Genomic DNA, 23,619 nt, shown 5'->3' on the forward strand with positions numbered 1-23,619 from the left:
AACAAATTTTATTTTGTGGAAAATAAAGGGAATTTAATATTAAAGTTAAAACATTGAAGAAATATTGTATGATTATTCCTTAAAAATAAGGTTTTAATCATTTTAATAGTAGTAGCCTATTACATACAGTCTACTGAACAATAGTAATGTATCTCTGCCACGTCTTCAAGTTAAACCAAACTTTTATTTTGGCGGGTTGCCGTGAATACCTTTACATTTCTGTGTGTATATGATATAAGGATAGTTTTACTCAAATTAAACGGTCAAATGCTCATGAAGTGACTCTCAGAGCAGTTCTGGAGGTGTTGTTCATATAGACGGTTTCAAAGGCAACAACATAAACAAACGTTATTGCGCATGCGCGCTTTTGTGGCCCTAACTTAACTTCCGGTAGACATCCAAATACAGTCAGTAACAACAGCTAAGTCCCTCTAGAGTAGATTATGTTTTGATAACAAGCAAAATATGTTTGGTGCGTAAATCAGACGGACTGAGATGCAGCGATAAATACTTGGACGGACTTATTAAAAATGCCAATTCATTCTCTGCCAGCAGGAGGCGCTTTAAAGCGGGAGAACCATAGACTGTAAAAAAGAATGGACGTAGGGTCCGTGACGTCACCCGTAGGTTTCTGTAAAGCGTTTTTGAAGCCTAAAGTGGGCGGAGCCGACCGCCGCCATCTTGGAAGCGCGTCAGCGGGGCGTGGATGAAGCTGAGCTGAAACCACGCCCGTCATGCAAAGACAAAACACCATAATTTCGTTTTTGGTCGAAAATTAGTTATTGATCATTTTGGGACATTAATGACCTTCTTTATCATGTGTTTAAGTATCATGGAGAAAAGCTCCGGAGAAACCAAGGCAGAACACAGTATAACATCAGTTACCGCTCTTTGACTTTGTTTTGGAAAGCTCAGATAAGTTACAGTGCTCTGCATTTGTTTGCATTCGTTCGTCAATACTGTGCCAGCCTGGAGTTACACGGTATTCTGCCTTTGTTTTACTGTCCATTAAAGTCTGCCGCGTTTATTGTGTACTTCTATATCTGTCGGCACTTCATTAGACAAACAAATGAGAGAGACCGCGATCTAACAAACTGCTCCATATAACAAAGCACTGTAAGCAATAACGATTAAAACATCTAATTGCCAGATTCCCAGTGTCCTACCTATAATTATTTTCTCTGTACAAATACAAATCTTTAAAGCCAGTTTTCTAAGTTTCGCACTAGCGAGTTTCACACTCTGGAGCAGAGCGGCAGTCCACCTGTCACTCAAGTGGCCACGCCCTTAATTATGCAGAACTTTAAGGCTTAATATAATTTAAACGGATGAGTTATAAAAAAATTCACCCCCCTCACAGTTGTCACGAAGGGCAAAATTAGCTATATAGACCAAAATAATTTTTTGTACCAGGCTATAAACATGTTTTTTTCTGCTGTAAAGTTGGGCATTTTAACATGGGGAGTCTATGTGATTGACTCCCTTTTGGAGCCAGCCTCCAGCGGCCAGTCGATGAATTGCAGTTTTAGTCACTTCCGTGTTGGTTTCACTAGAGGGAGCGGGAGGTTGCCGCTTGGGGAGAACTAGAGGTTTCCCCGGAAACGGCTGTTGGGCTTTACGTTACACAAAGCGGCGCTGAGCTTACAAACGCTGCTTTATCAGGCATATAACTTGCTAGATGAAATGAAAATGGCATCGAACATTTTCTAAAGACAGTGTTCCTTCAGAAATACAGTGATATAAAAACACCCGCGCCTCGTTTTGATTTTTAAACATGCGCTACGTGCTCATGTTTATTCAACGAAGCCATTTGGAAAATCGGTCAGTTTTGATATCATGGCGGGTCGGCACAAATAAATAAATGTATGTGAAACATCCCACAGCACAACAACCTGAGCCCAACTTCATTACTCATCACTTTAACTTTAACTGCGTTTGTAGCCGGCGCCACTAACAAGACCGATAAACAAACACACACCGGAAGTTAATTTAGGTCCAGGCGCGTGCGCCCGATGAAACCGTCCTCATTAGTGAGACTGCAGAGGTTAGTATCACCGGAAGCGTCACGCGCGCTTCAGTACGAGTAACTTAGTAAACAAAACCGCGTGACTCCGCCTTTCATTAACACAGAGACACGCAGAATTCATATTTAAATAGTCGTTTTGCGGTTTATTTTTTGTGCGTTTGTGTGTGTGCATCGGGGCGGAGCTCCGCGGCTGTTTCTCAATTCCAAGAACGCAGAGAACGGACTTGTGTTCTCGTGGAGACCGGTCTTGCAAGGCTTCCTCGGAAGAACGCGAGGACACAGAACACATCCTTGTGAGAATTGAGATGTACTGCGTTCTTGCTTAACTGACCGCATAGTCTCAGCATAAGCAGTGGCCAATGAACAATAAATATAATATAACATAACATAACATTACAAACAAATTTCATAACTAATTAAAACATTTCATACTATTATAGATATTTATTTTCATATAATTGTATATCATATTATTTTACAGCGTTATATGTTTAACTATGACTATGTTAAGATTCATTTTAATATGCCAATAAAAATACTGCAGACTTTCTCCGGGTCTCGGTTTCGTTTCACTGTAATGTATGCATGTTCCCTGAACTACATTTTTGCGGCTATTAATAGGTTTAAAAGAAAATGAAAAGAGGCAGTGGTGTTTGATTTCATATTTCGTCGTAGTGAAGATAACCGGAGTAGCCAAGGCCAGCTGACTGACGTTATCAAGTACGCTGCTGTTCCCTTTGCAGAATCGTCTGAAATTTGCGTACTTGAAACGGCCAAGGACGAGCGCAAGATCGCTGAAGAACGCATATTGAGAAACAGCCCGCTGTGCAAGACAACAGAGAGCGCAGCCATGTAACAGAGACAGAAATGGCATGCCGTCGTGTAAATAAGATAAATAAATAACACAAGGCTATTTAGTTGGTTTAATAAAAGAACAAGGCATTGATCTGTTCTATAGGAAAGGTAACGTTAAATGACTTCTGTTGTGATCTGGCGCTGTAGAGTAAATAAAATTGGGGGTGGGGGGCATATAATGGCAGGGGAAACACTGGTATTGGACATTAAATTAACATTGGCATTAGATGTTGTATTGACACTGAATTTGTCACTCGATGTCGCAACCAAAATTTAAATCAAATATCAACATCTTATGACATTGTGTGTGCCTGCTGGGTAGTAAACATAATATTTTGATATATTACATATGAACATATTAGTAATTTAGTAATGAGTACATTTATTGTAAAAGTGGATTGCATCAACAAAACTGTCCTGCTATGAGACACTTTGTTGACATTTAATTTGTTCTTATTTTCCTCTAAACAAATGAAAATAAAAGGTTGATGGCCCAACCAAGAGGTTCAACACTTGCCCCTCCAATTCATTTAAAAACTGTCCAACTTCAAGGTCTTCATAAGACAGTGCTTAATTTTCATTCTCTTCATTTGCATTGAAAGTTACAGCATCCACTGAGAGCTAAATACAAAAGTGATCATGCATAGAGTCCACTGACAGCACGGTTTCATGTGAACTTACTGAGCAGCAACAAGGCCTCCCATCAGAGAGATGCAGGAGTAGAGGTATGGCAGATAAAACTCCCATAAATCTAGAACAAGAGAACATGACAGGCACAATAAACCACAGGTCAATACATAACGGATTACATCTCATGCATGCATCCACAACTGCAGGAGGAGGGTTAAGAGACAAACCGTAGAGCGATTCCATGCTGGCAGCATCATTGTCGATGAGAGCGGACGCCACCCATACAATGCCCAGGATGAGGAGAGCCAGCAGAAAGAGCATGACAAAGGTCTCCAGCACTCGAGCCTTTATGCCCTGAAACCAACAAACACCCGCGTTAATGTTTTCAGGTTTACTTACGGCTGTAGCCAAGAGTGATTCAGAAACACACACACACACACACACACACACACACAGATCAGCAGGTGTAAATGAGGCTCTAATTGGAAATTTAGCTCTGGAAGCCCCGGGACTTCCCTATAACACTGACTCAATGTCAAGCCCCCTTACCAATACAAAACACACACACAACAATAGGTCACCAGATGCACAAAGAAACTAATGACCTTCCTCTCTCTCATTCACTGACACGCACACACACTTATATGAACAGGTATTACCATGTCCGGTCAGAGTTTGCGGCTAAAATGAAAAAGGTGGCTGCTACTGTCTGAGATTAACTCCAGAGGCTCATCTGGAAACTATTAGGAGTTTTTTCTGGGTCAGTAAGTGCCTTATGTGTGGCATTTAACTCCACTCTTGATTTACTTGTTCCCGCCGAACCTACATATTGATGTTGGTGACTGCAAGTGTTTGTAAACTGCAACACTGTGATGAGTCTGATCTTTCACTGTGCAGAAAACACACAAATGCCAAAAGTTCCAAGGTTTTTGGAAAGAAATTAATACTTTTATTTGGCAATGATGCATTAAATGTATCATGGTTTCCATGAAATTAGGAAGCAACACAACTTGTTTTCAATATTGAAAATAAGAAAGTCACAGCAAATCAGCACATTAGAATGATTTCTGAAGGATCATGTGACACTTGAGTAACGGCTGCTAAACATTCAGCTTCAGCATCACAGGAATAAATTACATATTAAATTACATTTAAAATACATTAAAATAGAAAACATTTTTTTTAAATTGTACTAATACATTATATTGATATTTTCCTGTATTTTAAGCATATAAAAGCAGCTTTGGTGAACATAAGAGACGACTTTCAAAATATCTTACCAATCTCATACATTTGAATGGTAGTGTACACATCCATCACTCACAATGACAGTAGATACAAGTGACAAACTGAACTACAAGCATGTACAACATTTACAAGCAATAAATATGTAATCCAAAAAAATACACATCTGACCATGAAGATTATTTCCCTTCAACTGTCCCTTTCACACATTTTCAAGCGTCTACATTCCCTGATTCCTTTAAACACTTAACATGCACTTTGTATATGTGCAGTATTTAATAGCTCTTCTTGATATTAAGAGAATCTAGAGCACCTCCAAGTGACTTCCTGATGAACAACATCTGCCTCATATCAGGCTATTTTGTCACAAGGCTATTTTGCTAAAGTAACTAGTACAGACCTCTCAATGTATTTGGAAGCAAGAACACAAATACAGCCAAGAAAAGAGAGACGTATAGCCAAGATGAAGAGAGAGAGGTGGCAGAAAAGCCAGAGATGGCTTGAGCTCTTCTTCTCTTGCCCATCTAAATGTGAGCACTGCTTAATATAGCAACTCTAAAATATTCAGCATCTAGTCCATTCTCACACACACACACACACTCTCTCTTTCTTTCTCACTCTTTCACATACACACATATTGCAGTATACTCTAATCGGACAGCTGCTAATATCATGTTTACTTCCAAGAAATGTATGTATGTGTGAGAGAGACAAGGGTAGAGATATTGATGGAAAAACGGGTGTTTGCATTCACGCATGTTTTATTAGTCTGATTCACTCTAAGAGGGCTCTCCCTGACCTTACACACCCTCAGTCAGCGTCAGGGTCACAAACTGCTCTCTCATTCTCCAAATCAATGTCTGCGTAACAAGCAAAAATAGAATATAATAAAGACACATCTTTTAAATGTCATTAATGTTTAGTGCATGTCAGTCTGAAGAAGGAAAATAGAAAGAGAGATTTTCCCAAAGAGTTTGACTGCAGGAAGAGTTTGAACAAAATTCGAATCTCTGATCTTGTAGACAAAATAATAGAAAAGTTCACAAACATGCAGTGTATTTCCCTTGTCCATTATGATTTCCTCTCCATGAACTGACTCTCATCAATAAAGGCTTAGCATGAACAGTAGTCATTACCTTCTTTTTAAGCCTGCTACACTGAAAGCAGTGTCAGAGACACAAAACAGAGCGCAGAACACACAGGGGACATGAATCACTGTGTATCAACACACACACTCACACACACACACACACACACACAAGCCATTGATGTGCCATTCTGACTAATACATTAGAAGCCCGTCAAAATGACGAGAAAACAGGATATATGACTTAAGGAAGGCACTTCAGTACTTTTGAAGTTTGTGGGTGTGTTTCATTCTCTTTTTATCCCTCTTCCTACAGTGTCACCATCTTTTTCTTGTTAGCGTGAGGTGTCTAACAAATAAGACCTTTGAGAACGGCTTCTGAACTAATCTGGGGTTTGTCAAGAACACAAACAGCAGGACGTTAAAAGTCAAGAAAATGTTTAAAAGAGTGATAAAATAAGAAATGACTCCAAAAGAAATAGAAAAGGCAAACAGGCAATAATTTTTAAAAGGACTAAATCACATCCAATGCAACAGTCAAACTAATAAGTCCCTCTAGTATGTCGCAGTGCTGATGGTAGTGAATGGTGCACACACATATTTGCATTCAAGTAAACCTCGCAAGAAACATCTCAATACATACAAACATTCATGCTTTCTAAGGCTTGACTATGGAGGCTATTATCCAATCCAGTGTTGCGCCTTTTCCCGTCAAAATAGAGAAACTCATATGTTGTCATAGAAACGGGTATAGAATGGGGCGCAGGCAAAGTAAATACGCAGTGTCACGGCCTTAGCAAGCAAAGCCTGGGAGCCAGAATCACATCTCAAAAATAAATATCAGCCCTATTGTAGACAGACTACAAAGGAAGAGACTGTCAAACACACACACACACACACACACACACACACACACAGAGAGAAAGATGTGATCATTTTTAGCATGTTCAAGGTTCATGTCATTCCTAAGGAATCAGTTAGGTGATGTCCATTTGCACTCTGTGATAATAACCAATAGATTTTACGTGTGCTATCTCCATGTGCATCGTAGAGAATTAGGAGGCCATAAGGACCTTCTCATTGGATTTTTTTAATGTTACACTGACTGGGGCATCAAGCTCTTTCTTACTGAAATCATAATCCTGCCATCTGTTGGACAAAATCAGAACTACAGGCCCAGGCTGCACACACACATATCTGTCTATCCAGAGCACCCTTACAAGCTTTGTGTGTACATTGAAAGGTTCAAAGAGCAATCTAAATAAGATATATAAGATCTTTATGTTTTTTATGTTTATGTTCTATTTTTTAAAGAAATATCTCTTATGCTCACCAAGCCTGTGTTTATTTGATCAAAAATACAGTAAAAACAGTAATGCTGTGAAATACTTTTACAATTTAAAAAAAAAAAAAAAAAAAGTTTTATATTTGATTATATTTTAAAATGAAACTTATTCCTGTGATGGCAAAACTAAAATTTCACATATTTACATGATACATCAGAAATCATTCTAATATGCTGTTTTGTAATTTGATATGCTTTATTATCAATGTTGAAAAAAGGTGAAGCATCCAGTTCGGTAGTTACAAAGTGCTTCATATTTTTGTGGAAATTGTGATCCTTTTTTTTTTCTTTTTTTTCTCAGGATTCTTTAATGAATAGAAAGTTCAAAAGAAAAAATATCTAAATACACTATTAAAGAATATAACATTGCAAATATCTTTACTAACACTTTTGATAAATTTAATGCATCTCTTTTGAATAATAATATTATTTCTTTCCACAAAAATATTAAGTAGCACAACTGCTTTCAACATTGATAGTGAGAAATATTTCTTGAGCACAAAATCAGCATATTAGAATGATTTCTGAAGGATCATGTGACACTGAAGACTGGAGTAATGGTGCTGAAAATTCAGCTTTGCCACAAGAACATGTTATATTTAAAATATACTCAAACATAGAACAGTTTTTTTTTTATTATTGTAAAAATGTCACAATATTGATGTTTTACTGTTTTCTTGGTCAAATAAATGCAGCCTTGGTGAGAATAAGAAACTTTTGTTCAAAAACATAATAAATTATTATTCCAATTAATTCTAGAGAGAGCAAGAAAGAGGGAGAGAAAGCAGTCCAGTCACACACTTTCTTTCCCCACAGATTTTTGGTTTTGTTTATTACATTTGATGAAGTACTAATACAAACACTGGTCCATAAAACTTACCAGCTACAGCTCTCACAAGCTTTTAACAAACTACCCAGTTTCATTTCCTCCAGTTACTGAATGTAATTTGCCATATACACGTCCCCATTTAACCATCTGACATGGAGACTGGCACAAGCAGGCCATTTGACTTTATACTTAAAAAGAAAACATGAAATCTTGCTTTTATGGGCTTCTACGGTTGACGACTTAACCCTTCCCTGTATCAGCAGGGGGCTTTCATACAAGCGGCAGTTTCTGATCGTTTCCTCTCTTTCGCCACACACACACACACACACACACGCGCGCCGGTCATTCTGAGACGTGTAGGCCAACATAAAGCAGTGCTTCCCTCTCTCCTGCGTTTCTGGTTGATCAATGGCCAGAAACAGTCATGGTGCAAACGAGACAAAACGAAGCAGTACGCCTCGCTCCCGTACAAATGAGTGCAGCCCTCATAAACTACAGTAGCAACTAATCTTTATGTAGCTTTGCCAGAAGGGACATAAACCAGGAGCGACTTCAAACTGTGATGAGAGTAAGACAGAGGGCAACTTGATGCATTCCCTCCCACCCTTTCATTTTCATCTGCACGCTCTATTGTGACGCTGAGTGTTTGCTGGTTTACGGTCTCTATGAGCACCGGTGACAACCCTTGTTTGAGTGACTAATGACATAAGGTTGAATGAGCTGCAGAATTAAGAGCGCTCTGCTTTTGAACTTTTATCTTTTTAGGGTGGGGGAGTGGCTGAAATCAAAAGGGTCACACATAAAACCGTGTGTGTGCGTGTTTGACCAAGCAAGGGTGAGTAAGTGCACATACCTGGGAGTATTGGTTTGTACAAATGTGTAAAAATGTCTTTAGCATCTTATGTATCCTATACATAATATAATCTCACAGCCTCAAGCTTGCAGAAAACACACAAACACACATAACCAAATACCTTTTTCGAACCAGCGAAGCCCTCGGACTCCAGGAAGAAGTAGGCAAAAGGCATCAGCACAAAGAGACAGAGATTTGAAAAAAGGGACATAAGGTTCCACAGGCCTAAAGAAAGAGAAATCAGTTTATTCAACTTTAAAGTTAAAAAAACGAACCTGGTTAATATAATTTTACATAATAACAGCAATTGGAAAACAATCCCCCATCCCTTGTTCATTAAACATTTTGTCTAATTTAATAATAGTTTTAGTTGGTTTACCACGTTTAAATCGATTGCATAGATTTTTCCTCCAAAATCAATGAAAATCCTCTCTCAAAATGTTAGTTTAACAGAAACGGACACAAAAAAATAGACACATGACACCACCTTGTGGCCATGACTGAAGCTAAGGAGAAAAATACTTCAGCCCTATTGAAATTATTATAAACGGGAGTATGGCCTCAGCAACAAAATTAAATACTGTATAAATTGTTCAGTACATCATTTTAATAAACAATCTCTATGAAGCACACAAATGAAACTTTTTAATTTAGATTAAAATTATCAAGGTAAGGACAAATAATGTAATGCGTATTCGGAAGAACAAATTAAACCGTTACCAGAACAAAAGCAACGCAACCCTCTACGGACACCTTGGCAATTGAATCGCTATTGGCTAGTAAATTTTTTAGTTTACTTGCCAGACTGATATACTATGTATGCGTATGTATATATATATATATATATATATATATATATACACGTTCAGATATTTAAAAAGCTATACAGCTATATGTGTTTGTGTGTATATAGCTGTATAGCTTTTTAAATATCTGAAAGTATACTCTTAACATCAGTCAGTCAAGCATTATAATATGATAATCAAGTAGGCCTATTATTTATTGATAGAACTTTAGTAATTAGAATTAAAACTTGGTAACCATGTATGAATGCATATTAGTCATTTTAACTGAACTTAGGACTGGTGGTGGTGCTTTTTTGGTCATTCAGTGTTTCTGTAAAAAAAAAAAAAAACAATAATACTGATAAGATAATAATAATAATAATAATAATGATAATAATAAAAAGAAGAAGAAGAAGAGGAAGAAGAAGAATTCTATTAATAAGAACAATATAAAAAGCAATAAGGATTAATGAGCTGCTGGATCATGAATATTAATCAGGTTGTCTGCGTTCGCTCGAACTGATTCGCTGAAATCAAAACAGGGAAGACAATAGGTATAGCGCATTAGTTCCGCCCACTACCAGAGAACCCGGTGTCGTACCGAATTCCGCACCCTGCCAGATTATGAATCCCCTAGTATTGGTAGGTTTAGGAGTAGGTGTGGGGGAGGGGTCAGGATTAGGGGTGGGGTTGGGATTAGGCAATCAGTTAGCGATTTCAAAGAGGGGATGCATAATCTGGCAGGAGTGCAGATTTCGGCACAACACCGGCAGTTCTTAAAAGCTGAAGAATTCCAAAAGGAACGCTGTTATTTTGACAGGAAAATACAACAAAGAATATCGTTTACATGTAGTGCGTCAATTCTGCATGTTATGCAAGACTCTCTCGCTGTGTATCTTTCTTTGCGTGTGCGACGGCGAGTCGTGCGCCTTCACACTAAAGTTTACTGTACGTCAAACACAGGTACGCTGCCCATTCATTCAGATGAACTGAAAAATAGCACAGATCGCCTGACGGAGAGTGAAACTCCGAAGCGCTCAGTCATAGTGTTCGGCGAGTTAAAATACATCTGTGCTAAACTTATATACTTGGCCTCCAACTCACACACTGCCGAGTAAAATCTGAGAACTTATTAGCCAGTGGCTAATATTAGACGTCATTTAGTCGCCCAGAGTGACGATTTAGTAATCATTTACTTGCAATGTAGAGGGTTGCAACGTTAATTCGTCTGTGAATGTCACCTAATGCATGACAGACAATAGGGTACAGCCTTATGTAAGACTACTTGTTAAGTAACATATACAATTAAAATAAAAAGGTGTGATACTGACCATGAATGAGTGATCCATTGAGCCATTGTATGTAGTAGTTTTTTGGTAAGGAGAGCAGGATCTCATTACTGATTATAGAAAACGGTAAGAGAAGGACAACCCCTCCAGACACTGCCAGTGTGAATGTACACAGGTACATACTGAGAAAAAAGCAGTGAAAAGTGTGTCAACATTTTTTATACATTATTATGTTAATGATTTTTAATCAGTTTTATTTTCACATTTAATGTGATGTAACGATATAATAATATGGTGTTACATTAAGAAAACACAAGTGACTACAATTGAAGGTACAGTGGCAGATTTTACAAGAAAATGTTAGACTAAAGTTTCTCTGATATTAAGTTGTATATAACTGGATCCTTTAAATGCACTATAAAAAGAACTTGTACTTGTTATCATGCCCGATATGGTCCGTATCAAACAACTCACGATATTCTGTTGACGATGGCATCCTCATCTTCCTGGTCATCTGTTGGCATAAGAGAACAACATAAAATCAACCAATAAAGTAGACACAGATTCAAAGTCATTCTGTGTTTGATAGAGATTATGTTCCTAGTGCATAGTGCTGTGATGCTCTGACAATCGTTGTCAGCTGTTGTATTTGAATTCAGCATAAAGTTCTTTACTGTGAATTTGTAACACAAACAGCCTCAGCTACAGAGGACACAGAACCGTGACAGATGGTTTAATAAGTCTAAGGCATGATCTCTCTTCATTTAACTGAAAGCTACTGGAAAACAATACCGGTTAATCATAAATCACAAACGTGTGAATAAACCTTTACAATCACCCAGCCAGATGGAGGCTATCAAGAGTCAAAGAAAAAAGAAAAAGAAAAGAAAAAAAAGGGTTAAAGGAAAAAAAAGAAAGGGTAAGAGAGAGATGAATAGAAAGCGCTTTTAGAGACAGGAGGCATAAGAACAACCTACTTTCACCTGCGATCGACGCTCTCCACAGGGGTTAGCTGACGTTAGTTATGCTACTTTTAAATGGGAGGGCATGACCTGATCAGGAACTAAATTTGTCCTCGTAACTGTTTGTGTAAGGAGGGTTGGAGGTGGCAGTGCCTTGTGTTATGGAGTTGAAAAATGCTCAAAAGGAAGTGTACTATAGAGTTCTAAAAGGTGTAAACCCCTTAAAAGTGTGCAAGCAAGCACACTTACTATCAGTCAAAGTGTCCTAGGCTAGTAATTTGATCTAAACTTAATCTGAGAAGCTCACAGGAATTATTAAGTCATAAATAGTAAATATTAATATAGATAAATATTAAACATTAATATAGTTATACAAAGTAAATATTATAAATACTACTGCATTTAAATAGTGCAACAGTTTGATCAGAAACAGAACTATGGTACTTACCGCTTTTTCTCTTGTAGCGTGAGATGACGCAGTACGACACAATGTACAGCACTGCAAACAGGAGGAAGCAGACCTAGAAACACATGGAACGAGATGGTGTTTTTTTTTTGTTTTTTTTTTAATACGTCTGTTCTACAAGGGTTTTTACGTTGTAAAATTTTCATTTATACCCTTTTTAACTAAAAGCAGCATCTTAAATCAACTGAAACTGAGTAGACTAGAAAATTTTACCAAAGTAAGATTTTGTGTACTGTGCGTCTAGAAATTCATAGATTCCAAACGCAAGTCTATTTATTATATAATTTAAAGAAGAAGAAAAAACCTTGCTACGTGTACTGCGTTAGGCTAACTGAGACTTGTCATAGCACTTGCATATCATTGCTCTTTTGTTGATTTTGATTGCTTCCATTGTCCTCATTTGTAATCGTTTTGGACAAAAGCATCTGCTAACTGACTAAATGTAAATGTAAATTTATGTCTTGCCTGTATTTATAAGCAGTACTAGTCCTACTGAAAGACAAAATAAACTACCTCTGTTTTAATCATCAGTAATATGCTGATCTGTAATCTATAGCAATGTTATATGGCATGAATCACCAGAGAGTGTCCAGGAGACTGGAGTTTATTTTAAGAGGATGAACTGATGGATGTGCATATGTAAAAATACCATTCATGCTTTAACATTTGCTCATATTACACCTTGCTTGTAACCTCAAAGAACTACAGAGCACTAACAGAGTTCTGCATTACATAAATGCAACTAAGTGCTGTGTGCTCCACCATGAAAATAAACCTACAACAGGGTGAAGTATCACAAATAACTTTTATTAAAGCATAAATAATATGCATAATCCTTTGCAGAGTGAACCACACACGTTTAGTGTGCTCCACTGGAAGACGGCACTCAAAATTAATTTTTTTTTTTTCATTTATATTTATCGTTAAACATGGCTTATTTTAAAATATATATTTACAATACATAAATGTTTTTCCATTTCCTCCAACAGCTAGAAAGTTCACAGGAATAATGTTATTGATTCAAAGCATTATGTATTCGTTTATAATTTTCAAACAATTCAAACTGATGTTTCCAAGACGATTACGAGTCTCACAATGTCAGGATGGCTCTGAGCCATTAGACCATTCTTATTATTAAGTCCTGCATTAATAACCACTCAGAACCTATTAAGCAGCAACAGAGATCATAGCACAATCAATCACCTTTATGAAAATCCATGTTTAATAAACAAAGAATAGTGACTGACTGAATTCTGAATTCTGACTGTAGACAAAACAGCTTTATAAAATAGATTATTTGTTTGGTAAAGGCCCAAATTTGTCAAGATTATTGTATTTCAATTTCATCTAAACTAATCCAGAAATGGGACAGTTTAGAAACTGCTTGCCCATTATCATCACAGCATTGCTAAAGAGCAAGAAAAGCAGATATCTCTGCATGGCACAGACTTTCATTAGACTAACTTACATTGTATGCAGCTGATAACAGCTATCTCACTTCTACACACAAAAAGTAATTAAACTCTCTGAAAGACACTGCACATATTTCTACATTCACTCTAAAGTTAAAGGTCAAATTTCAACTGAAATGTCAGGTGTTACATAAAATGACTACTATCATAAGAAAAATAAATTTAATTTTCAAAACTGCATCAGTGAGACAAAGTGAATTTCTTTTGTTAATGCCTTTCATTGCTTCACTCTCTACACTACAGAAACACTTTCTTGGTAATTTAAAATGTGGATCAAGAACAAGGTTGACCACCAATTCATTCAGTTCAACCCTGATATTCATTTAGAAGGCAGAAACAGCACTAAAGATTTTTTGGTTGTTCTTACAAGCAAAGGCTGCAAAATTTGTTCAGTCAGACATGCCAGTTAGCACTAACAGATTAATTCGTGATATTTAATCGCTTGCAGATCATGCAATCCATTCATCTCTGACACATAAGAACAGGTTTGCCTAAGCAGGAAGGAGAGACACATTACATCCTGACACCCAAAATAAACACTGCAAATCTGCAACGCTCATGTGTACACCAACAACAGTAAACAAGCTGTCAGTGTAGAACCGTTATGATTAACGTAACTCAACTGGTTCAACTACCACATAATTGTCATTGAATGTTGCATCTGCTCTAATTCTACTAGAGATCCAATAAAATGTCACAAAAACATGACAGTCAAAGAGCACCATGCATAAATATATATACAACAATAGTGGATCAAATGTGCCACAACAGCCACAGAAAGGGATTAATTCGCTCAGTACTGTAACTAACGACAAGCTAACATGCTAGCTGTAAGCTAACTAGCCTAATGAACCCCTCATATAACTACGGTTTCTACTGAGAAATTATGATACATTTCAATAACAGCAAACTCATTCATCTTTTCAGTTTACGAAATATACGTAAATGAGGCTAGATGCGAGTTGAAGTGAGGAACACAGTGCGCAAACACGGTCAGTGTGTTGTACTCTAATCAGTCTCTCTGTACTCACAATGTACTCGCGCACTTGGCTGTGGAAATTCTGCTCTCTAATCGTCACATCGTCTTCTTCCATTCTTCATATTGCAGAAACACATTCATTAGCAACGCATTTTTGTGGCGATTCCATTCGCTGAAAGAGAAAGCACCTCTGTGAGATAACCAGACCACCGGAGTAGAGCTCGACTGACTGACTGACTGACTGACAGCACTCGCGTCTCAGCGCCAAATAAACCACCAAAACACAGTCAAAATATACTGCGTCATCATTCAGCGACACACGACAGGACAAGAGGCTTCACGCGCACAGGTGCGCTGTCACTGAGAATAAAGTCGAATCATATGTAAGATTTACATAATCCAAAATTTGTTCAGCGTTGTTTTGGACAGGTCTGACGTTTCCTGATATATGACTGATTACATGTAATATGGATTAAATAATCAGATTCCAAAAAATAAGTAGGCTAGAGGTAATTTAAGATCACTAAAAATAAAGTAGACATAATTTAGATTAAAATACATTTTAAAATACTTGTAATCATCAGACTAGTTACTTTTTTATGGATTACATGATTACATATATTTATACAATAGCAATATTTTATCCATAATTTATTGATTCTCCCTAATTCCTCTTTTTCATTTTTTAAATTTTTCGTTCTAAATAGCCTATGGCTTATAAATACTCAGAAAGTCTTCAGTTTTGTGGACTTCATACAAAGATCAGTCATTAGTCACTGTCACAGTCAGTCTACACAGCATTTGATCACTGGATTTACAAAAATCATTTCAGGTTTAAGAAGTGCATCAACTACTGATGAACATGTTCATTTTTATTTGAATTATCACTCATTCTGTTATTTTGCCATGTGTTACTTTTGTTTATCTTTCAAACAAATTCACCAACTATATTGTTATCTGATCCTCTTGCACCTAATATATTTTTATTTGAAGTAGGCCTACCCCTGAGGTTTTAATATAAATATTTTAATAATGAAGTATTACATTTGCATGTTCCTGGTTCTCTGACATTGGTTATGGTCACATCATGACATGCAGGTAAACAAATAAAATATTTCATTTTTTCAGTAAGTCTTTTATTTTAATTCATTTTAAAATGATTTGTTTTAATTTAACATTTTTATCATTTAATTAATTATTAGCTTTTCAGTAAACTCACCAACCCAGTTTGGGAAACCTTGATGTAATATAATGTTTAATGCTGATAACAACAAATGGAATATATTTTCTTTCTCTTTGTATTTTTATATCAATATGGTACAAGATTACCCTATTTAAATCAATGTGATGAACAAGTTAGGTCAAGAGTAACTAAAAGTAATCTAGTCTGATGTTACCTAAAATGTGTAATGTAATGGATTACGTTACTAACTACAATTTTTGTCATGTAATTTGGAATCAGTAACAGATCACAATTTATAAGTAATCTAACCAGCTCTGTACACAAGGAAGCTAGGAAGCTTACGCAAAAAGACTTGTATCCTCTACAGTACTACTGCTTCCACTACCAATAATCCATCCATAAATGTAACTATCAATCCAGTCAATGCTACTACTAATACTAGTAATAATATAATGCTGCTGTAGGCATAAAATAGTAGCCTATATCAGGTTATGAGCAAATGTCTAGGCTACTGGTGTCTCCAAGATGAAAAGAGGCCTATGTATTAGAAACAAAATCTTAATATGTTTATGTAGTTTAAATAAACGCACATATACTTGTTTTTAAATTGTTAATTCATATTTCGACAAGTAACGTTACGTTCAAACTCAGTAGATGGCGATAAAGCCCCTCAATTTTCTTCTCTCTGCTGTCATAACGTCTAACGAAGAAGCGACATCAATGGCGACCTCCAGTTTCTACATGTGTTGCCTTTTCTGAGAGCTTTCATAGGATAATTTGCGATATTCAGTCTGTAAACACGCAACCGTTTACAATAAATAAAGTATATTCGCACCGCCAGATATATTTCACTTAGAAAATGAAGACAAAGGCGCAGCGCAAGGGCAAAGGGAAAGCTGGAAAGCCAACACACAGGGATAAACTCCAGAAATTCATGGATTCTGTTAATAACTTTGTGAAGAGCAAAGGCGGTCTCGGTGAAAATGGAAGCGACCAAAGAGGATTATTTGTAAAGAAGAAAAAAGCTAGAAAAGAGCTGCGCAAAGAGAAACGTAAGTTTAAGAAAGCCAAAAAGAAAAGTCACTACATGGGTCAGTCACTGCAGGATCCCAGCGAGGAAACTGCTCCAAATACTCCTGCTGAGGAGGAGGAGAAGACACAGAAACCAGCCCTGAAGGCGACTGGAAATCTTAAAAATGCCGCTCAGAAACAGCAGAAGGCAAATAAAGACAGTGTTAATACTAAAGACGTTGAAGAAGAGACGACAAAAAGGAAAGTCCACTTCTCCGAAGATCTGCCAAAACAGATAAAGAAATCTAGTCTGCACGAGAGCAGAAAGCGGACTCTATTAGAGGCGAATATCGAAGAGGACAAAGAAATAAAGAGATTAGAGAAACGCCTTGGGCTGAATAAAAGAAAGAACAAAAAGAGTCTACCTCAGTCATTCACCAGCGATGGACTCGATTACATTTTAGGGATTCTTGAGCCTGGAGCATCTGCGACAGGACTGTATGAGAGTGATGAAGAAATGGACATTGACAAAGCTAAAGATGACTTTGATGTGTTGGACGAGGACAGCGACGGGCAAATGACAGATGATGAGAACATAGAAGACAGCGAGGATGAAGGTGACACTGATGAAGAGGAAGGAGATGGAGAGGGTGATGCACGGATGGAAGAAGAGGAGGGTGTAGAAGATGACAACCAGATAGAAGATGAGGTGGAAGGAGATGAAGAAGAGGAGGATACAGATGCATCAGAGATAAATGATGATGGGGAGGAAGTTGACTCTGAACAAAAAACACCTGAAAGCCAGGAGCCCGTATGTCATTCTAAATCTATTATTATTTAAGTTTAACTCTCCCTAATGCTCAAATCACATTTATTTATGTAACCCTTTATACAACTACAAATCGTTTCAAAGCAGCTTCACAGTAATAAACACAAAATGAACAGTGATAATGTTGCAAAATTAATCAGTTATGGAATAAATTCGATTTCAGCTGCGAAACAGCTCAACCAAAGACAATAGTGTCATTATTCAGCTCAATTTAGTTCGATGTTGATGAAATTTATTTCATCCATCGTGAAAGACGACTTAATTCAACTATAAAGCAGCTCTACAGAACACAGTGTCATTATTCCATTATTCAGTGTCATTAAGTCAGTATTGGATATTTTTCTTTTTACCCCCACATTGCATGTTCATCAGAAGAATGATTTGAAGCTAATATTTGTGTTTTGTTTTCTTTATATAGAATCCTGCCACAGCAGGCAAGTATGTTCCCCCTCACTTACGAGAAGCCATGGACAGCAAACGCAAAGCTGAGCTGGAGAAACTGAAGCGCACTGTGAAAGGTCTGATAAACAGGTAAGGTACCATGGAAGGTATAGGCTACATGAATGCACAATTTGAAGAAGATTTGTTTTTAAAAATAAATAGTCTTTGGCAAACCAAGTGAAATTCAGCCAGTTTGATAACCCTGTCCTCTGTTCAACAGGTTGAGTCAGCCCAATATGGCATCCATCAGCAGTCAGTTGGAAGAGCTGTACATGAGCACCAGCAGGAAGGACATGAACGAAACACTCACTGACATTCTGCTGGCTGCCTGCGTCACACCTGCTCTCATGCCTGAAAGGTTACCCTTTCAATAATGACTTCATTTACTAACTGACTCTTTGATAATCACTTTAGTATTAAATGTATATTGTTTTGAGAAAATGAACTTGCTGATATTCTATTTTAACTTAATATTCTTCTTCTGAGACGTAAGACCCTAGAGCATTCAAGCCACGTCCACCAAATTAGGCTCAGACCTTCAAACCGTTGAGAACAGCTTTTGCCCAGATCTGGACGATGGACACGTAAACACTAGTTGCTGAAAGTCAGAGCCAGTCTGAGTTTACAGGTTTCGCAGAGTATTGTTTGTGATGGGCTCAGATTCAGATTTTTTACCTTCAGACTATGATTCCATCTAGTCCGACAACATCAAACATGTTTGATATTTTGAGCCAATTTTAGAATACGTATTGTTTTTATTTGTCACGTACCTCCTAGCAACAAGCCACATGTTTCTGCATGATTTTGTTGTGTTCTGAATGACTTGAAAGTTTGGTATTTTGTGATTCTCAGTTTATTTAGTGTGTGATGCCCAGTTTTAAGCTACTTATTACTTCAAGCTATTTAAACTGCTTGAAGCATTCTAGCTGGGCTTTCTTAAAAGGGTGGTTGATCAGCTTTTTTCGAAGGCTTGATTGTGTTTATGGAGTGCAGTGTAACATGTTCATGCTTCGTTTTTAAAAAAACATTATTTTCACACATTTTACCTTTATTCTGCACCGCTATTTCCATTCTCGTCAAAACGGTCTGTTGACTTCATGGTTCTATGAAGCCCCTCCCTCAGAAATATGTAAACATTTATGTAAACTTTAGGGTTAGTCATGACACAGACCCGGTAAGGAGCTTGTTGTAGTCCCTACCAGCCTTTTTCGTAGGGGGGCAGAAAATATCTCCCTTTGCATTGAACTTTGAGCGGCGTAACTTTGCAGACGTTGTTTATGCTCTAACAGCAACATCACACACTAACCAAAGTTAAAAAAAGTGAAATCATAATCAACCACCCCTTCAAGTCAACATCAAAGTTTGTCTTGACAACATTACTTTTTCCTGGCTCACTTAAATTCTCACTCAAGAAATTAAATATGACCTTAAAACAACACACTAATAAATACTTGTAAATTATTATAACTAACACTCACTCTCTCTTCCAGGCTTCTAATGGAGCACATCCTTCTTGTCAGTGTCCTTCACTATAGTGTTGGCCTGGAGGTATCTAATATTTTACTTCACATTAAACTTGTCATCATGGCAATATGTTGCATTCAGTGGCATACTGTTATAAGAATCTCTGTCGTAGTGTATATTTTTGTCTAATTGCTCACTTTCTCACTTGTTTTCCCTGAGGTTGGAGCTAATTTTCTGGAGACTGTAGTCCGTCAGTTTGATAAAACCTACAGTCAGCTTGATGCTACAGACAAAGAATGTGACAACTTGGTGTCCATAATTGCCCACCTCTACAACTTCCATGTGGTCCATGCTCTCCTGGTGTTTGACATTCTGAAGAAGCTGGTGACGCGTTTCAGCGCGAAGGATGTTGAACTGATTCTGCTGGTGCTGAAGAACGTTGGGTTTGCTCTGAGAAAGGATGATCCGCTAGCTCTTAAGGAGCTGATCTCTGAGGCTCAGCGGAAAGCCAACGCTGAAGGAGAGCGATTTCAAGACCAAACAAGGGTAAGACACCTTTGTCATGTGAAGAAGCTGTCTTCTGGTGCTAAGGAATTATCATATTATATTTGCTTTTGATCATTTATTTATTAATCCAAAGCAAATTACAAATGAGGGCAACTGAGGTGAATCATAAATGAGGTTGGCAGTTGGTCTCAAATGCAGACGTTTATTCTGTTGGCTTGCTTGTCAGATTCGGTTTATGTTGGAGACTATGCTGGCGCTGAAGAACAATGACATGAGGAAGATTCCAGGTTATGACTCTGAACCTCTGGAGAAGTTAAGGAAACTGCAGAGGACTTTGGTGAGAAAATGACTGATGTTCATTTGCATTACTTATGCTATTTACACTGTTAAATTTATAAGGTGGACTTGCAATACAGAAATGCTTAGAGCAGTTAACTAGTTAATATTCATCTGTATTATTAACCCTAAGTAATATGTAAAATGAATATTTGAAATTTTTTTATGCTCAATATACTTCTCACTGTGTCCACTAGGGGTCAGACTAACTCCATAGTTTATTGTAGTCACATTGATCTGACTTTTGTACAGTATTTTTACAGGAAGGTGGAATGTGTTTGAAGTCAGTTACCTTGTTTCTTATGCACTAAACATAACATTCTTAAGATTCACAGCAGTGCCGGTGGAAGTGACATGAAGTTGAGAGTCTCACTAGACAATCTTCTGGAAGCTGAGCGTGTTGGCCGTTGGTGGATTGTAGGATCTTCCTGGAGTGGAGCACCCATGATCGATGACCAAGGAAACAAGACAGCTACCCCATCCACCAAAGGGGAACAAGTAAGTGAAAAAAGAAAAAAAAATGTTTTTGCTTATTTACAAATGTTTTCATCGGTAATTTAAATGCTCAGATGATCAAAATCTCTCCATTTAGCCATGTTTTATGGGCCTTTATGAGAGTCAAGGTCCATGCAGAAATTGTCATTGAATTTTTTTTGTTTTGTTTCTCTTTATGAATTTGCAGTACAGTGCAAAGATGTTGGAGCTTGCACGCAAACAAAGAATGAACACTGACATCAGGAGGAACATTTTCTGTGTGCTTATGTCAAGTGAAGACTATTTAGATGCCTTTGAGAAACTTTTAAGGTTTGTCAGCATAGTTTGTGTCTTTTATTCTCATTGATTTTCAGCGACAGTGGCCATGTTGCCCTTTTGAGATTCTTAGCAGTTGACAAATTTGATTGCAAGTTTTGATCAGTGTCCAAATATTTTAGGTAAGGTTATTACACAAAATGTTCTTTAATTTTCTTCTGTCTAACAGACGTGTATTACTGTGTATTGCAAACATGATGTACTATGTTTGTAATATTTGGCATAAACCATTATTTACCCAGTTTAGTGGATTCATGTCTTCTCAGGTTAGGATTGAAAGACCAGCAAGAGCGGGAAATTGTTCGTGTTCTGATGGACTGCTGCCTGCAAGAGAAAATGTTCAATAGATTCTATGCGGTTCTGGCAGAGAAATTTTGCTCACATGACCGGCGGTTCCAGGTAGAGTGGAACAGCAGTGATTCCTAGCTCTCACTGTGTGCTGGTGTCACTGGTTTCACTGCATTAGGAGTGTTTTGTATGTGTAACTTGTTAACACAAAACTGTTGCTCAGGCTAAGAACATTCAGATGTTTTTCAGTACTTTGATCCAGTGGTTAAGTTAGCTAAAATTGCTGTTGATATTATGATTTAATATTACTCAGCTATAAGCTTTTTAATAAGCAAATCTATGAATATCGTTAATGTATGTCAGTTCATTTACATCTAATACTGCAGCATTTAAAACCTAGTAGCTTGTATAGCTGTTTACTATTGGTGAATAATAATCCATTTTGTAAATGTTAACCCTCTCTGCTTTTCTTCTGGTTTTTAGATGACTTTTCAGTTTAGTCTGTGGGACAAGTTCAAAGACCTGGCAAACCTTTCCAGTCGGTGCTTCAGTAACCTGGTCCAGCTGGTCACTCATCTTCTACACAGGAAGTGTCTCTCTCTTTCCATTCTTAAGGTAATATTTGATAAAGTCCACCCCTCTCCAAGAAGACATTCTAGAATGCGTTTGTGGTTTGTATGTAATGTTGTAGTATATATGTGTATTGTTCTTCATCTTCTTTATGAATCGCTTACAAATGAGTTAATGAATGGCAGCTTAATTTTCTGCCTGTTCTCTTCTTTTCATAAGGCTATTGAGTTTGGGGAGCTGGATAAGCCCAAAGTCAAATTCTTGAAGCAGGTTCTCTCAAAACTCCTTAAAGAAACCGAGCCAGAAGATCTTGTGAATATATTTGGCAGGTGAGTATTCTTAGTACTACAAAAATGAATAATAGTACATATTATGTATATATAAATGTTCAGTGGTTTGTGATTTTGCAAAAGTGTGAACGCTAATTAAAAATTAGTGTTGTTTCAGAGGCAAATTTCATAATAGCAATGTATATTAAATGAAAAAATAAAGAAAAAGTGGACTTCGTTAGTTATAACAATTGTTACATTATTGCTTAATATAGGAATTTGTCAGTGCAAGTTTTTAAAAAGACTATGTGTGGGACATCCTGAAGTCATATAAAATTGCTTGTGTGTGGCCTAGTGAGTCAATATCTGCCTGTGTGTCTACCATTGTGTGCCAGGATCTCTGGAATCCCCAAGCTGGGAATACTTCGGGAAGGCTTGAAGCTTTTCATCAGTCACTTTCTGCTCCGGAACATCCAGACTGAAGAAACTGAGCAAGCCAAGGTATTCAAGGATAGAGCTGAGGTCGCCACCAAAGCCATGGAGGCCCGGGATGCCAAAATTAAGCTATAGAGCTCTTGCACACAGAAATGTGTGCATAATGCATCAGACTTAAAAAGTGAGAATTACTACAGGGGGCAGTATGCGAACCTGTATGCAGACCTTACTACACATGCAGATCACTGACATGTTACTGCATTTTTGTATTAATTCTGGCATTTTGTACAAAAATAAAACGTAAAATATGTAAAGTATATAAATAAATTTTCGTGTGTTTTAAAGAATTTCATACTACAAAAGCTCAATGTTCAGTTTTTCTGCTCTATATTTTTAGGGTAAGATGTCAACAATTTCAGATTTGGAATTAGCATATCTGACATTTTGTACTTTTTATTCACTTAAAGACCTACGTACTTATGAGAAAGTGTTATGCTTAAATGTATGGTTTTATTATAATGTGCCTTTTTTAATGGCAAGTCAGAGTCGCTGTAATGAAAGGACAAACTAATCTTTCATTTGAAAAATGTAAGAGCAGAAAATGCACAAAAAATAATGATGATAAAAATAAAGTAAAAAAATCAAGTCTCTAA

The 23,619-nt window shown here is 37.2% G+C and overlaps 2 protein-coding genes across 2 annotated transcripts in view; one reads left to right on the forward strand and one right to left on the reverse strand.

Annotated features, from left to right (window-relative positions):
- lmbr1 (limb development membrane protein 1) overlaps positions 1-15,109 on the reverse strand; it is a 39,883-nt gene extending 24,774 nt beyond the window's left edge. The window contains exons 1-7 of the mRNA XM_058781488.1: positions 14,876-15,109; positions 12,355-12,427; positions 11,419-11,458; positions 10,987-11,126; positions 8,992-9,095; positions 3,739-3,865; positions 3,574-3,632 (exon numbers count right to left, since the gene is read on the reverse strand). Of these exons, the coding sequence (XP_058637471.1) occupies positions 3,574-3,632; positions 3,739-3,865; positions 8,992-9,095; positions 10,987-11,126; positions 11,419-11,458; positions 12,355-12,427; positions 14,876-14,938 (606 nt within the window). The 5' untranslated portion in view covers positions 14,939-15,109. The remainder of the gene's footprint in view (positions 1-3,573; positions 3,633-3,738; positions 3,866-8,991; positions 9,096-10,986; positions 11,127-11,418; positions 11,459-12,354; positions 12,428-14,875) is intronic.
- Positions 15,110-16,688: 1,579 nt separating this feature from the next.
- Positions 16,689-23,619, forward strand: nom1 (nucleolar protein with MIF4G domain 1). Its single transcript, XM_058783614.1, has 12 exons — positions 16,689-17,828; positions 18,265-18,377; positions 18,508-18,645; positions 19,778-19,835; positions 19,971-20,297; positions 20,485-20,595; positions 20,922-21,092; positions 21,277-21,398; positions 21,671-21,803; positions 22,176-22,307; positions 22,482-22,591; positions 22,927-23,619. The coding sequence occupies exons 1-12, from the start codon at positions 16,866-16,868 to the stop codon at positions 23,099-23,101; spliced, it is 2,553 nt and encodes an 850-aa protein (XP_058639597.1). The 5' UTR covers positions 16,689-16,865; the 3' UTR covers positions 23,102-23,619.

The sequence above is a fragment of the Onychostoma macrolepis genome, chromosome 07, assembly GCF_012432095.1.
Source record: "Onychostoma macrolepis isolate SWU-2019 chromosome 07, ASM1243209v1, whole genome shotgun sequence".
Taxonomy (NCBI): Eukaryota; Metazoa; Chordata; class Actinopteri; order Cypriniformes; family Cyprinidae; genus Onychostoma; species Onychostoma macrolepis.